This window comes from Barbatula barbatula, assembly GCF_947034865.1.
Source record: "Barbatula barbatula genome assembly, chromosome: 5".
In the NCBI taxonomy this organism is placed as follows: Eukaryota; Metazoa; Chordata; class Actinopteri; order Cypriniformes; family Nemacheilidae; genus Barbatula; species Barbatula barbatula.
In genome coordinates, this window is record NC_136769.1 from 2,222,359 (window position 1) to 2,239,488 (window position 17,130).

Genomic DNA, 17,130 nt, shown 5'->3' on the forward strand with positions numbered 1-17,130 from the left:
CGAGCCTTAATAATACAGTTAAATATAAAGCCTAGTTTCCTTCAGTATAATATATAATATGGTCTTGACATGATGCACCTTTTCTGTCGGATCAGATGAATTCAGAGGGATTTGGTCTGATGTATTCAGAGTTGAGTCAGTCTTAGCACAAGAGATGAACACAAAACACAGGAGCACAGTGAGGAAGATATAACAATGATAAACATATGTTTAGTTCATATATACTGAGACTTAAAATCCTGATTTGTATGTTTGTCCTGAAAGGTTTGTTTCATTAGTGACATTAGCCTAACAGTGAAAACACATCCATTGGTGTTAATAGAGCTGCCGGTCTTCTGCTGATGATCATGAACGTTTTCTTTTTGTTTCAGTATAACAGACACATCAGTGTTAACAGCTGTCATTATTCTACACCCATAGTTTCCATTTTCACCTCCTTCATTATGCTGATATCTTAAACTCTCATGGAAATGTCCTCACAAACAGATGTTTGTGTTTTAAATAGGCAGAATTTGATATCGATTTTAAAAGCTCAAAACTTCTGTGATTTAAAACACCAGACAGTTTTATAACCTGAGGGTCTTGTTGTAACCGGTCAATAGACTACAGCGCAATATTTTTCATGATAGTGTATCGATAGTCTAACAGCTACAATCTGTAATATTTTTAATTGTGTTTTATCGTCATATATGCTACAGTACATATGGCCAATGTCTCAAGAGGGAGCAGCATGACACCAGAGTGGGAAACTTCAAAGAAATTGAACATTGTTAGATGTTTTTATGACAACTGCTCTCACTTTGCTTGGGTTTCTGTAGTTGATTTGTGATGTGGCCGAGATGTTTTTGTCATTTATGTCACACATGGAGATAAATGTTGGTATTTGATATAGTGGACAGCATCTTGGTCAACAGTTGTTGTTTTTAGTGATGTTATATAAGTGAAGCTGAGTTGAGTTATTGACAATGTCTCTCTAACATCTCCAGTTCACACCAACAGTGATTGACACCTTCAGTAAAGCTCCTCCTACATCAAACCACCAATAAATACCAGAAAGCAACAAGCAGAAGAATCACTTCAGGTGTAAGAACTGAAATCTTCACACAGTTGTTGGAGTTTGTGGAAGAGAAGCTTGAGAACACGAGAGATCCAGAACTACACACAACAGAAACTCAGAGGACTAAAGAACACAGAGGTTGGTTTCTGTTTTTAAATCTTTATTTCTGACAGTGGAGGAATTATTAAGCTTTCATTTATGTGATAAACCACAAATGCAGAAGATTAGAACTGAAAGCGAATCACTAAACTGCATCAAATGATCATAACTTGATCTGGTTGTGATCTGGTAAAGGTTCAATAGAATCACATGTTTGGCTATAAGGTGTTTGGCAAAAAAGTCTCCGCGACTCAAGTCTCCCTGTCACACATAAGTCCCATAACGTGGTCTAGACCAATTAGAGATAGTGTAGGGCGCACCCCCCTCTGATTGGCCGTGGTCGAGATATTCCTGTACGCGCGCTGCGTTTACATTTGAAATCACGTGTGGTGCAATCAGACAGAGATAGAGGTGAGTAGAAAAGATGAAAAGAACGATTGCATTTTTTTTCGAAAAGATCTGTGAATAATCTTAAACAATGCTCTGACACGGAGCCATCAACCACCCAGGTTATGTCAAGCATTGGTCTGGAGACGGCATTCGATAATGATCGAGTCCGAGCCGACTGAAATTAAAAGGACGAAAGTGTATAGATTTCGAAGAGAGTGACTCGACAAGTTTCCCTGGCTAAGATACAGTAAAGCTGATGAAATAATGCACTGCATTTACTGTAAAGAGTGTGGGAAGACCATGGCCGGCAAAAGTGCATTTGTGACGGGTACTAATACAATGATGTTGCGCGTCCAAATAATAGGTGTCATCGCAGATACGTTTAAAAAAATACGTCTGTGCATGTTGCGAACAGTCCGTATGTCAGTACACGATCCGTTCCACCTGCACGATCTGTTCGCGCATGCGCACAACGACGTAGTAGAAACCGCTCATGCGCAAATGATGATTTTGTTTTGCGATGATTTACGACACTGCACGATCTCTTCCACGCTTGCGCAGCTTTGTTTTACCTTGTTTAGATTTTTTTACTGTTAAATTAAATACAATACTCAATTTACTTCGCTGCTGTCCACCTGGTGTCATTTCACTATGCGTTCTGTCAAGTCAGTTTGAAATACTGTAATGATTCCCCTGACTTTGTAGTTCTTTCTTCATGTAAATGAATATAGTCTAGTTAGACATACGTGTTATGTTCCTTATTAGCTTCTGTAAACGACATTGAAGGGATTATTTTACTAATTTAGATTAAATAGATAGATATATTAGCCTATATAGACCCATACTAATAAATTACTACATTTAAAGTTAACTAGTATTATCAGATTTTAATTTAAAAAAAACGACACAAACTGTCTTTGACAATACTACTGACCTCAGATCCAAACACAGTAAGGTAAATAGACATGATACAGCAATGAATCGCAAAATGGAGTTTGGAGGAAACTGAAGATTTGCAGTCGATAAAAATACTTTATTCCACATGTAACCAAAACATCTATGTTCATGTAACAACTCTATTATTTTGGATTGACAACCACATAAACACATCGTAATGGTAACGTAAGCAACATTTAAAAACAGACTCGCCTTGAACGGTTAAACTATGTAACGTTAGCCTACAAAACAAAAAATATGCCGCCAGTTGTGCCGCCTGCCGTCAAATGTTTCATCGCCTGCGTGGTACCAATAGTGTAGGAAAACCATGATGTTTTTTAATACGTAATTATGCGCATGCTCGGAACGGATTGTGCAGGTGGAACGGATCGTGTACTGACACCATACATGGCATTCCTAATCGACGGAGACACAGATGTTGTGTACAAATGTATATTTCAGTTCAGTGAAGCATACTTTTTCAGTAAGTTACCTTTCTTTGGTAAAAACTTTATTTTTACCAGATTTTTAGTTAATCATTAACAAGTCAATATCGCCTAAAGGGGATCCGGTCAAAAATTTGGGTGCCTAAATTTTATGCTGGTGCACCTAAGAAAAAAAATTAGGCGCACCAGTGCAACCAGTGCAAAAAGTTAGTCTAGAGCCCTGCTGTTGGTTTTTTATCGTCTTATTAAAAAGAAAACATGCATTTGTTCTTTTACTCGACTACATGAGACACAGTCTGTTGGTTTTTAGTTGTTATTCTTTCTTTTACTCGACTATATTTTTGGGGGCATCGTTTCTGCTGTACTGAACTTAAAGTGACAGCAGCTTTATAAATCACAGTCTGTTATTATTGTTAATAAAACAACAAAATACAAAGAAAATCGTCACTCAATGCTCTTGACTGGTGTGACTCTAATAAGGATTGATCTATATTCAATTTATACAGTGAAGACTATGTAGTGTTATTTCACATCTGATGACTTTTATTTTGTACCTGAAAATGTTTTGCATTTGTTCTTGATTTATACTTGATTCATTCAATTCAAACCACTGAGATATCATGGCAGTAATGATTTTAATTATAAAACACATAATTTGGTAAAAAAAATGATTATAATAAACATACATTTGCTCTCTGGATTGCACAATGAATACATTTTGTCAATCAAATACATATGTCAATAATGTACAGTCTAAGCTAATTTTATGTTGTAATTTAGACAGATTTAAGTTAAAATATTCTCTTAGGATGTGGTCGTCTTATATGGCAAACACTTTTATCCAAAGCAATACTTTATACTGAAAATTAAACTATGATCTTGTCTTGTGATGTTGTTTTGTTCAATTGTAAAACTGTGTTTAACAGATAGTTTTGTTCACATCAGATATGATGGAAGTGAATAAGGACAGTCAAGATAAAGTAAAAGATGCCGATCAGAAACATCAACGTGCACAAAGATTCCAGAAAGTTTCACTGGAAGAAGCTCTGAGAACAGGAGACAAAAAGAGTGAAAGACAGCACATGAGGATTTACACCAGAGAGAAACCTCACGCATGTCTACAGTGTGGAAAGACTTTTACAAAGACAGGTCACCTTAAGATACACATGAGAATTCACACTGGAGAGAAACCTCACGCATGTCTACAATGTGGAAAGAGTTTTACAGATCCGAGTAGCCTTAAGACACACATGAGAATTCACACTGGAGAGAAACCTCACACATGTCTACAGTGTGGAAAGAGTTTTACAGATCCGAGTAGCCTTAAGACACACATGAGAATTCACACTGGAGAGAAACCTCACGCATGTCTACAGTGTGGAAAGACTTTTACACAAACAGGTAACCTTGAGACACACATGAGAATTCACACTGGAGAGAAACCTCACGCATGTCTACAGTGTGGAAAGAGTTTTACAGCTAAGAGTAGCCTTAAGACACACATGAGAATTCACACCGGAGAGAAACCTCACGCATGTCTACAGTGTGGAAAGAGTTTTACAAACATGAGTCACCTTAAGACACACATGAGAATTCACACTGGAGAGAAACCTCACGCATGTCTACAGTGTGGAAAGACTTTTACAGATCCGAGTAGCCTTAAGACACACATGAGAATTCACACTGGAGAGAAACCTCATGTATGTCTACAGTGTGGAAAGAGTTTTACAGATCCGAGTAGCCTTAAGAGACACATGATAATTCACACTGGAGAGAAACCTCACGCATGTCTACAGTGTGGAAAGACTTTTACAGATCCGAGTAGCCTTAAGAGACACATGATAATTCACACTGGAGAGAAACCTCACGCATGTCTACAGTGTGGAAAGACTTTTACAGAAACAGGTGACCTTAAGAGACACATGAGAATTCACACCGGAGAGAAACCTCACGCATGTCTACAGTGTGGAAAGACTTTTGCACAAACAGGAAACCTTGAGAAACACATGAGCATTCACACCGGAGAGAAACCTCATGCATGTCTACAGTGTGGAAAGATTTTTACATATACAAGTAGCCTTAAGACACACATGAGAATTCACACTGGAGAGAAACCTCACGCATGTCTACAGTGTGGAAAGATTTTTACATATACAAGTAGCCTTAAGACACACATGAGAATTCACACTGGAGAGAAACCTCACGCATGTCTACAGTGTGGAAAGAGTTTTACAGATACGAGTAACCTTAAGACACACATGAGAATTCACACTGGAGAGAAACCTCACGCATGTCTACAGTGTGGAAAGACTTTTACACATACAAGTAGCCTTAAGTCACACATGAGAATTCACACTGGAGAGAAACCTCATGTATGTCTACAGTGTGGAAAGACTTTTACAGCTACGAGTAGCCTTAAGGCACATATGAGAATTCACACAGGAGAGAAACCTCATGCATGTCTACAGTGTGGAAAGACTTTTACATATACAAGTAGCCTTAAGTTACACATGAGAATTCACACTGGAGAGAAACCTCATGTATGTCTACAGTGTGGAAAGAGTTTTACAAAAACAGGAAACCTTAAAGAACACATGAGAATTCACACTGGAGAGAAACCTTACGCATGTCTACAGTGTGGAAAGAGTTTTACAAATACAGGAAACCTTAAGACACACATGAGAATTCACTGGAGAGAAACCTCATGCATGTCTACAGTGTGGAAGGATTTATGAGTAACCTCAAGAAGGATACGAGAACTCAAGAGTGGAGAGAAACATTTCACAGTTGAAGAAACACAAGATAACACTTACTGTTCTAGTTGTGTTTGTCTTTAATCTGTACTGTATCATCATACATGTTTTACAGGAGACTGCATGAAAGAAATAAATCAGTTCAAGCTTTAAAACTTGTTTTGTTCTGTATTTCTGTATTTACTGTATATCAGTAGAAGAACCAGTGATCACACTGAAAAAATTACCGTTATTTTACAGGTAATATTCTGTATTTTTTCATTAAACAGTAAAATGTTGTTGTTTTACAGATATTTGCTGCAATTTATAGTTTTTACATTGAAATGACAGTATTGTATTTTACAATTACATCAAAATTATGTTTTTAAAAGCATTTCTGTCATGAACTGCTCCGAGACTTAGAGGTGAGATCCAATTGCAGCTTTATTAGTGGGTAATCCAAAGGCGTAATCCAAATAACGGGCAGAGGTCATACACAGGCAGGCAGTTCAAACAAAGTAACAAACAAAACAAAGAAACAAACAAAAACAAGCAGGGACCAGAGGCAACAGGGTAATCAGGGAACAAGGCACAAAATAAAAAAAAACAGAAGACAGGGACTAAATACAGGTAACGCTCAGAAATGCAGACATGCTAACAAGACTTCGCAGTGTGTGAATAAGTGCACATGGTATATATAGAGTGAATGTGAATGAAATGCAGGTGTGTGTGCAATCAGTGCTGATGAGTCCGGGTAGTGAGGTATGGGAAATGTAGTTTGTGAGTGAATGATAAATTTGATATCGAGTGCCCTCTGGTGGTTTTCAAGGGCACTCCAGCTGGTGACCGTTACAATTCAAACTATTTTTACAGATTATATATTTTTTCTACAGAACATTACTCTAACTTTTTACAGATTTAAAAGATGTACTTTTACAGACAATTACTGTAAATGTTTTATTGATTATTTTCCTGTTCATGACAGAAATGTATGTAAAATTACATAAATCAGTGAATTGAAAGTGTTTTAAATGTTTCCCCCTCTGAATGTTCCCTCCAGGAATAACTTTCTCCAGGGTGTGATGTCTGTTTATATTCGACTAGTGATTAAGCACATTATAGCAAACTCCAAATGCTGCAAATTAACTATATTTATAATTTTTTTATAAATTATCATTAAAGATGTAAATGTGGTTTATTTAGGGTTTTACCATGCCCTGGCAGGCTATGCCTACACTGTAAAAAAAACGTAAAAAAAATGTAAATCTCTGGCAGCAAAGTTGCCAGACGGATTCTGTCAAATAACAATACAAAAAACTGTAAAAATACAGAGAATATTTTAGTCATAATTCATTCAATTATAGTATATTACTGTTAATAATTTTTATCAAGCTGTAGAAAAACAGATCAATTATGTGAAAATACATTAAAAACAACTACCTTTCAGGTTAATCTCTGTAAATGTATGGCTTTTATTTGTCACTTTATTAAGTTTCTGTTTAACTATACAGTAATGTACTATTAAAATATAGTTTATCTTTGTAAAATAACTGAGAACAATGGATAAAACCCCAATAAGAACATAAAATCAAAGATAAAAATATGAAATAAATATATTTTAACAAAATGATTGGACAATGGAAAAATAATCATCAAATGTTGTTTCTCCCAGTAAAACCAAAACTATAAAAATGTAATGGGTCCCTCCAATGAAACAGAACAGTAATTTTTGTGAATTGCAAAGAAACGTTTAATGTTAATTGGACAGTAGAAATACAAGCAGAGCATGAAAACATAGCTACATTATGATAATAAAGGCCTTCTTAAGCAAAAAGATGTGTTTGTATCCATATTAATAACTTTATAATCTAAATGATCTAGCTTCTGCCAGACGACCGTATGCATTCATATGGTGTCAGAAGAATCGTCCATCATAGATTACACAGATTTCAGATTAAAAACAGTCCTCCATTTCCACACCTGGGTTGCCATGGTCATCTGATGTAGATCCACAAGCACATGTTTATCTATAATCTGAAATCACAAAAGAGGGACATATTATAAAATACTATTTAAATTTAGGGTTAGGACTACACCTAACCATGAATGACTCTTGCATAGTGCACCTTTAAGGTGTAATGGATTAGTTGAAGCATTCTTTTAAATTCACAAACTCATTATGGAGGAAACACTGATTCCCCTTTTCCACCAAGGCAGAGCTGGTGCTGGTTCCGAGCCAGAGCCTAGTTTCAAATCCGTTCTTTGTTTTTCCACACACAAAGCACCAGCTCCGAACCAGAAAGAGTAGTAGCACCAGATCATTGCTGGTCTGGAACAGAGCCAAGAAAGAACCGCTTGCGTCAGGGGCTGGGTTACCGTGACCAACAAGATGAACAGAAACTTGGGAGCGCCATTTTCAAATAGCAGCATGTCGAGTTAATAGCAGCTTGATTATAATATCCTTTTATGTAAGTTACTGCAAGCTGCACGAACGTATTTGATGTATTTGAATATTTTTCGCAAACCCATGAGCATCCATAGTAACGCAACCGATCGGGACAGCATTTGACTCCTTGTGCTTTTGGATCGGTTTGGCAGTGCTTTGAAGTTATGATCGGTCTGTGAGAAGATGCATCTCGAACAAGCCTGTTGTGTTTGGTGCTGCATTGCTTCTGTAAGGTGCCCGCTAAACACAGTGCTCACCAATAATGCTCAAGACAGCTGACAAATCTGTGACTATACCAATCATCCAAGTAATACACTGTCATGAAAGGTTATTGTTAGCCAGTGTTATAAGCTTTAATATCTGAAAGAAAGCTGAATTTGGTTCTGTGAGTGTAAAAACAAGGCATCGCATTTTTTAAGTTTGAATGTATGTTATCAACAAGTAGCCCTCTAGAGGATTTTAGATATTTTGGTAGCCCTCGCTTACAAATAGGTTGGAGACCCCTGCTCTGAACTTTGATCCTGGAGAGCAACACTGCTATTGGCTGGTTATTATGTCAAAAGATGCAAAACTCAGCAGCAGTTGCAGGACTCCACATCATGTGAAAGACATTAATCTGCTGAGTATTCACAGTAATGTGGTACTGAGATGAAGAAAATATGATTTTATTGTGGTATATTATTGTTTTAATGTATTGTGCATTATTGGTTTCTCTCCACACAAGACGCAGAAACTTTCGAAGTCTTTAAAGGTCGATTACATGCAAAAAAAGCCAAACCTAGAGATTTAGTTTTTAAAAGATTGAAGATTTTAAACTATCTATTTTTTCAGACCTAACATTTCTGATTGCTGGTAAAATATGACACTGATGACTCTATTATTCATGAAGATAAACACTTAAATGCATTTGGGAATAAGCATGTCTGATGTTTTAATTTTTTTAAATAACATATAAAATGATATTCCAAAAGTAACTCATGAAGCTCAGTCCGGTGGTTTAAGTGTAGTGGTTAGGAAATCATCACAGGCTGAATCTCCATCACGGGTCTCCTCTCTTTTCTGATGAAGTGTACAGACCCTGTCAGGTTCATCCCTTAGACTCTATATACACTGAAATCCTTCATTCCTATCAGTTGCTCAAAGGTCATTTCATGAATCTGTTCTGACTTGAGCCGCAGTGTAACAGGTTTGGATCAGCAAATGATGTCTTTAAACAGTCCAATAAATATGACTGTAGATTGTTGACTTGTGCAGATTCAGGTCATTTGGCTTCAGTGCTGGTAGGTGCACATTAGGTCAAACACCATCTGAGAGATGTAATCGATCAGCTTCCTTATCAATTCAATTCCTTTTTGCTGTATATTATTACTATTATTAATAATATTATTTCCTGTAAATATGATCATTCATTTTCAGAAAATAATCTGGGGCCTATAATGCAGATATGACATTAGTCAAGACTGAAAGACACAAACAATATACATTGATATGATCATGACTGCATAATCTTTAGTTTCTTTCTATAATATTTATTGGTAAGTGTAACAATCACCAGCTGGAGTGCCCTTGAGAACCACCAGAGGGCACTCCACATCAAACTTATCACTCACTCACAAACTACATTTCCCATAACTCACTACCTGGACTCATCAGCACTGATTGCACACACACCTGCATATCATTCACACACACATATATACCACTTCCACACACCCATGTTTTGTGAAGTCTTGTTAGCCTGTCTGCATTTCTGAGCGGTTTCCGGTATTTATCTTTTCCGTGTATTAGTTTGTATTTTGATATTGACTACGACTCTCTGCTGCCTGCCCTGACCTCTGCCTGTGACCGTTGATGATTCTGGATATCCCCTACATACCTTACGCTGTCGTTGATCTCTGCCTGTTTAACCATTCTACTAATAAATGCTGCATTTGGATCTAACCTGCCTGTCTCGGAGCAGTTTCATGACAGAAGACTTCGCCACCCAAGATCCAGCAGCAACACCTACGATGGACCCTGTCATCCGTCTATTTCGCCTCAGCCAAGGTAACCGCCCGATAGAAGAGTACGTTGAGGAGTTTTGTGAGCTCTGTCATGGGGTGGACGAGAAGGAGGCGGTATTGAAGGACATGTTCCGCTATGGGCTTGAGGACATGTTAGAGTACCTCATGCCTGACAACACTCCTCAATGGACTTTAGCTCAGTATATTGACCTTGCCCTTCGGCTAAGCGGCTCGTCCTTTACTGTGGGCTTTGTGGATGAGGGGTTCCACAATCTCACAGCATCCCCCAGCCCTACGCCACTGCACGAGATGGCATCCAGCCCTGCGCCACTGCACGAGATGGCCGCCAGCCCAGAGCCACTGCACGAGGTGGCCGCCAGCCCAGAGCCACTGCACGAGGTGGCCGCCAGCCCAGCGCCACTGCATGAAAGGGAAGTCCGAGTCGATCTGCCAGAGTCAACCCAAGTCCGAGTCGATCTGCCAGAGTCAACCCAAGTCCGAGTCGATCTGCCAGAGTCAACCCAAGTCCGAGTCGATCTGCCAGAGTCAACCCAAGTCCGAGTCGATCTGCCAGAGTCAACCCAAGTCCGAGTCGATCTGCCAGAGTCAACCCAAGTCCGAGTCGATCTGCCAGAGTCAACCCAAGTCCGAGTCGATCTGCCAGAGTCAACCCAAGTCCGAGTCGATCTGCCAGAGTCAACCCAAGTCCGAGTCGATCTGCCAGAGTCAACCCAAGTCCGAGTCGATCTGCCAGAGTCAACCCAAGTCCGAGTCGATCTGCCAGAGTCAACCCAAGTCCGAGTCGATCTGCCAGAGTCAACCCAAGTCCGAGTCGATCTGCCAGAGTCAACCCAAGTCCGAGTCGATCTGCCAGAGTCAACCCAAGTCCGAGTCGATCTGCCAGAGTCAACCCAAGTCCGAGTCGATCTGCCAGAGTCAACCCAAGTCCGAGTCGATCTGCCAGAGTCAACCCAAGTCCGAGTCGATCTGCCAGAGTCAACCCAAGTCCGAGTCGATCTGCCAGAGTCAACCCAAGTCCGAGTCGATCTGCCAGAGTCAACCCAAGTCCGAGTCGATCTGCCAGAGTCAACCCAAGTCCGAGTCGATCTGCCAGAGTCAACCCAAGTCCGAGTCGATCTGCCAGAGTCAACCCAAGTCCGAGTCGATCTGCCAGAGTCAACCCAAGTCCGAGTCGATCTGCCAGAGTCAACCCAAGTCCGAGTCGATCTGCCAGAGTCAACCCAAGTCCGAGTCGATCTGCCAGAGTCAACCCAAGTCCGAGTCGATCTGCCAGAGTCAACCCAAGTCCGAGTCGATCTGCCAGAGTCAACCCAAGTCCGAGTCGATCTGCCAGAGTCAACCCAAGTCCGAGTCGATCTGCCAGAGTCAACCCAAGTCCGAGTCGATCTGCCAGAGTCAACGACTGTTCACGTCCCGTCTGCCATACCTGAGCCTCATCCCAAGATGGCCGCCTCCACGCCAGTGTCTTCGGACAAGATGGCCTGTTCCTGAGCCTGTGCCGGTTCCTGAACCCTCGGACACGCTCTATACCCCTGAACCGATAGGTCTGCCTGGTCCCCTTGAAGGGACGTCTCAGCCCTGGCCTCCTGCACAGCCAGCGCCGCCCTGGCCTCCTGCACAGCCAGCGCCGCCCTGGCCTCCTGCACAGCCAGCGCCTCCCTGGCCGCCTGCACAGCCAGCGCCTCCCTGGCCGCCTGCACAGCCAGCGCCTCCCTGGCCGCCTGCACAGCCAGCGCCTCCCTGGCCGCCTGCACAGCCAGCGCCTCCCTGGCCGCCTGCACAGCCAGCGCCTCCCTGGCCGCCTGCACAGCCAGCGCCTCCCTGGCCGCCTGCACAGCCAGCGCCTCCCTGGCCGCCTGCACAGCCAGCGCCTCCCTGGCCGCCTGCACAGCCAGCGCCTCCCTGGCCGCCTGCACAGCCAGCGCCTCCCTGGCCGCCTGCACAGCCAGCGCCGCCCTGGCCGCCTGCACAGCCTGCTCCGCCCTGGTCGCCTGCTGAGCCTCAGTCTCCGGGTTCTCTTCCGCTCCACGGTCCTGGCCCTCCATCCCACCCCCGGGTCCGCCTCCGCTCCCCCTCCCTCCTGGACAGTGTTAGGAGCGTCTGGAATCCGCTCCTCAAAGGGGGGGCTATGTAACAATCACCAGCTGGAGTGCCCTTGAGAACCACCAGAGGGCACTCCACATCAAACTTATCACTCACTCACAAACTACATTTCCCATAACTCACTACCTGGACTCATCAGCACTGATTGCACACACACCTGCATATCATTCACACACACATATATATACCACTTCTACACACCCATGTTTTGCGAAGTCTTGTTAGCCTGTCTGCATTTCTGAGCGTTTTCCGGTATTTATCTTTTCCGTGTATTACTTTGCATTTTGATATTGACTACGACTCTCTGCTGCCTGCCCTGACCTCTGCCTGTGACCGTTGATGATTCTGGATATCCCCTACATACCTTACGCTGTCGTTGATCTCTGCCTGTTTAACCATTCTACTAATAAATGCTGCATTTGGATCTAACCTGCCTGTCTCGGAGCAGTTTCATGACAGTAAGAAACAGTGATACAAACTGGGGTCTTAAGAGACAAACTGCATTTCTAGCACTGCATATGCACAGTCTGTGCTTTTATATATATTTAATATGAAGGTCCAACAAATTAATATGGCAAATATCTATAAAAAACTATATTGTATTTATTTGATCGGATCGGACGCGAACGTGATGCTGTAACGGACACGTTTCGTTCCTCTTCACAATTAATTCGCCTCGTCCGTTAATTGCATAAAGCCGGACAAGTTATCTCTTGTTTTCTTGTCTCACGGTAAATGCGTGAGACGTGAGAGCCCTGGTTTAGATGACGCTATTCAGGCAGTTTGAGCAATGAAACAGTTCATTTATCAGCAACGCAGTTCTCCGCTCGTATAATATTAACTGCCATTATATTTGCTTTGTAACTCCACACGTCTGTAAACCTCAAAAGATGTGAAATATTTCCGTAAAAATACGGCCAATTTTCAACAGCAAAATACTGTTGTTTTACAAACGGTTTAATAATGTCAATTTACAGCCATTGATCTGTAAATGAAATACTCGCTATTAAAATGAGAACATTCAACCGTCAATTCAACCGCTGATTGATAAATAGAATATTTTAACTTTACTCTGTTTCAATTACAACATAAAAATCACTCAGACTACCGTAATGACATTTTCAGCAGAAAAAGAAACAAAACTGTAAATAATTCATTGTGCAATCCAGAGAGCAAATTAATGTTTATTATAATCATTTTTGTTACAGAATTGTGTTTTATAATTAAAATCATTACTGTCATGATATCTCAGTGGTTTGGATTGAATGAATCAAGTATAAATCAAGAATCAATGCAAAACATTTTCAGGTACAAAATAAAAGTCATCAGATGTGAAATAACACTACATAGTCTTCACTGTATAAATTGAATATAGATCAATCCTTATAAGAGTCACACCAGTCAAGAGCATTGAGTGACGATTTTCTTTTCTTTTGTTGTTTTATTAACAATAATAACAGACTGTGATTTATAAAGCTGCTGTCACTTTAAGTTCAGTACAGCAGAAACGAGGCCTCCAAAAATATAGTCGAGTAAAAGAAAGAATCACAACTAAAAACCAACAGACTGTGTCTCATCCCAGCCAGCAATGATATCTGGGGCCCAGATGAGGGCTTCATGGGCGGCAAATGTGGGCCCCATTATGGGCTTGCACCCGGGATCCACATTGGGGCAAGCCGTGGAAGCCCAGATGTACTAAAAGTGGGACCTGTAAGGGTACTGCATGGGTCTTAATTGGGCAATTCATGTCAGACCCATTTGGGCCCCACCTGCCCAAAGGGGTTTGCACCCAGGATCCAGCCGTGGATGCCCAGATGGGCTTTAAAAGGGATCTATAAGGGTGTTATGTGGGATCTTAACTGGGCAATTCATGACAGACCCATTTGGGCCCCACCTGCTTATAGGGCGTTTAAAAAGGTCTTGCACCCGGGATCCAGCCGTGGATGCCCAGATGGGTTTTAAGTGGGACCTGTAAAGGGGCCTAAAGGGGTTTAAAGTGGGCTTGCACCAACCGTGAATGCCCCTATGGGCTTAAAGTGGGCTCTGTAAGGATCTTATGTGGGTCCTAACTGGGCAATTGATGCAAGGCCTATTTACATTTACATTCATTCATTTGGCTGACGCTTTTATCCAAAGCAAGTAGTTTATTACAAGTAGTTTTTTACAGTGACAGATTACTGCAGAGCAATCAGGGGTAAGGTGTCTTGCTCAAAGGCCCTTCGGTCATGACCTGCTGGCACTGAGATTTGAACCAGCAACCTTCTGATCACAAGCCCAACGCTCTAACCCCCAGGCCACAACTGACCCCACATCTGACCTCACATCTGACCTCACATCTAAGCCCAACCATGCCAAATGGTTTAAGGAAACAATCTAAGAAAAACTAAAAACGAAGAATGAATATAAGAACTGCAAGAAATTTATTGTCAAATTGAACAACAAAAATGATCTTTAAAAAATTATTTAAATGTCACATGTAAACAAATCAAAACTATATTTAAAAAAAAATCTCTGAAAAAAAAACATCTCTCCAAAAAATACATTAATACAATAATACAAAATTGTTACATTAAACAAAAAACATAATCTTTAAAAGTCAAAATTTTTGGTTATTCTACATCAGATTAAACAGCACAGACCACTGTACAATATGCAGTGTTATTTTTCTGGCAACATAATATTTCAACTTACCTCAATTTGTGAATGTCTGATATGAATTTCTCCTCGAAGTCACAGCTAGCAGCAGTGCTTTCCGAATGAGCAGTTAACGTTTTGAGCACGAAACAAGGTCTTTGCATTACAGGCCCCTTATAGATGTCCTAAGAACTGCCTGACCAAATAACAATTAAATACTGTAAAATTCGTAAATTAAAGGATATGTGAGAGAATTAACAAACGTTAACTGCTTCGCTGGCTTTATTATGAATGAGCCTAATTAGGTGTTGTGTGCATAACAGGCAGTGGTGGAAAGAGTACTGAAAACTCATATATGTTTTCCCAGTTCAAACCCATGGCCACTTGGCCCATAAATATACCATGCAGGACCCATATATGTGTTCCCAGTTCAAACCCATGCCCACTTGGCCCATGCCTGTCCCTTATGGGGCCCATGTAATTAGCTCATATGGGCTTCCTATGTGGGACTCATACTACAAAACCTACATGGGACCGGCTGATTTCACCCAGCCAAAGCCCATGCCCACACGGTAACCATGAAACCCGTACTTAACCCCACTGGGCCCCACATGTCATTGCTGGCTGGGATGTAGTCGAGTAAAAGAACAAATGCATGTTTTCTTTTCAATAAGACGATAAAAAACCAACAGACTGATGAAAATGTGAAACAAAGGGTCAAAATGCTGTGCTCTACAAACTCAAAGTAGAACGATGGTCACCTTATAGCCAAACATGTGATTCTATTGAACCTTTACCAGATCACAACCAGATCAAGTTATGATCATTTGATGCAGTTTAGTGATTCACTTTCAGTTCTAATCTTCTGCATTTGTGCTTTATCAAATAAATTAAAGCTTAATAATTCCTCCACTGTCAGAAATAAAGATTTAAAAACAGAAACCAACCTCTGTGTTCTTTAGTCCTCTGAGTTTCTGTTGTGTGTAGTTCTGGATCTCTCGTGTTCTCAAGCTTCTCTTCCACAAACTCCAACAACTGTGTGAAGATTTCAGTTCTTACACCTGAAGTGATTCTTCTGCTTGTTGCTTTCTGGTATTTATTGGTGGTTTGATGTAGGAGGAGCTTTACTGAAGGTGTCAATCACTGTTGGTGTGAACTGGAGATGTTAGAGAGACATTGTCAATAACTCAACTCAGCTTCACTTATATAACATCACTAAAAACAACAATTGTTGACCAAGATGCTGTCCACTATATCAAATACCAACATTTATCTCCATGTGTGACATAAATGACAAAAACATCTCGGCCACATCACAAATAAGAAACCCAAGCAAAGTGAGAGCAGTTGTCATAAAAACATCTAACAATGTTCAATTTCTTATTCATGATGGATAAATATTCAACTGCTTATTATTTACAGTGTTTCTAACTTTAACTCTCATTATATTAGGGCTGTGTATTGGAAAAGGCCTTGTGATACTGTGGCGATGGCATACGGTGAAAGGAGATTAATCAAAGCATGAGCCGACTACGCCACCCCGGATAGGGCCAGGGACCCAAAATTAAGTAAATCACCAAAAGCTCACAGGTTCGTTATTGGCTGAGACAGGTAGCAGACAAAAGGGAAGCTGGTAAACAATTTATTTCACACACACCATCTAAAATACAAAATCACATTTAATTAAAGTCATTAAAAGAAACAGGCCATCATCTTCGTACAAAGCATACACACACTTAAAACGTCCAACCCAGAATTGGGGAAAGTCGTCTGATTGATCCGACAACCGTTGTGCTCACTCACGTCACCACACGCCAAATGTTTCGATATTGTGGACACTACAAACAAGTCAACCACAGCACCACATACAGAGGATCTCGACCGCGACTAATTCCCCCTAATTCTGGAACGAAAAGAAAATTAATAAACTCAATCCCAAAATCACTTACACAAAACAAATTAAACCAAATCACTTAAACAAAACAAATTAAACCAAATCACTTAAACAAAACAAACGAAGTAAACAAAATCACTTAAGCAAAACGAAGTAAACAAAATCACTTAAGCAAAACGAAGTAAACCAAATCACTTACACAAAACAAATTAAACCAAATCACTTAAGCAAAACAAATTAAACCAAATCACTTAAGCAAAACGAAGTAAACAAAATCACTTAAACAAAACCAAATCACTTAGGCAAAACGAAGTAAACAAAATCACTTAAACAAAACGAATTAAACAAAATAAATTTTAAACAAAACGA

General features: G+C 40.5%; 2 protein-coding genes across 2 annotated transcripts in view; both read left to right on the plus strand.

Annotated features, from left to right (window-relative positions):
* The window catches only part of LOC306894155 (uncharacterized protein), a 58,526-nt gene that overhangs the window by 28,795 nt on the left and 12,601 nt on the right, over positions 1-17,130 (plus strand). The gene's annotated exons all lie outside the window — the stretch shown is intronic.
* LOC306894081 (uncharacterized protein) lies at positions 1,149-5,832 on the plus strand. The gene is made up of 2 exons (XM_079456320.1): positions 1,149-1,195; positions 3,874-5,832. The coding sequence occupies exon 2, from the start codon at positions 3,876-3,878 to the stop codon at positions 5,661-5,663; it is 1,788 nt and encodes a 595-aa protein (XP_079312446.1). The 5' UTR covers positions 1,149-1,195; positions 3,874-3,875; the 3' UTR covers positions 5,664-5,832.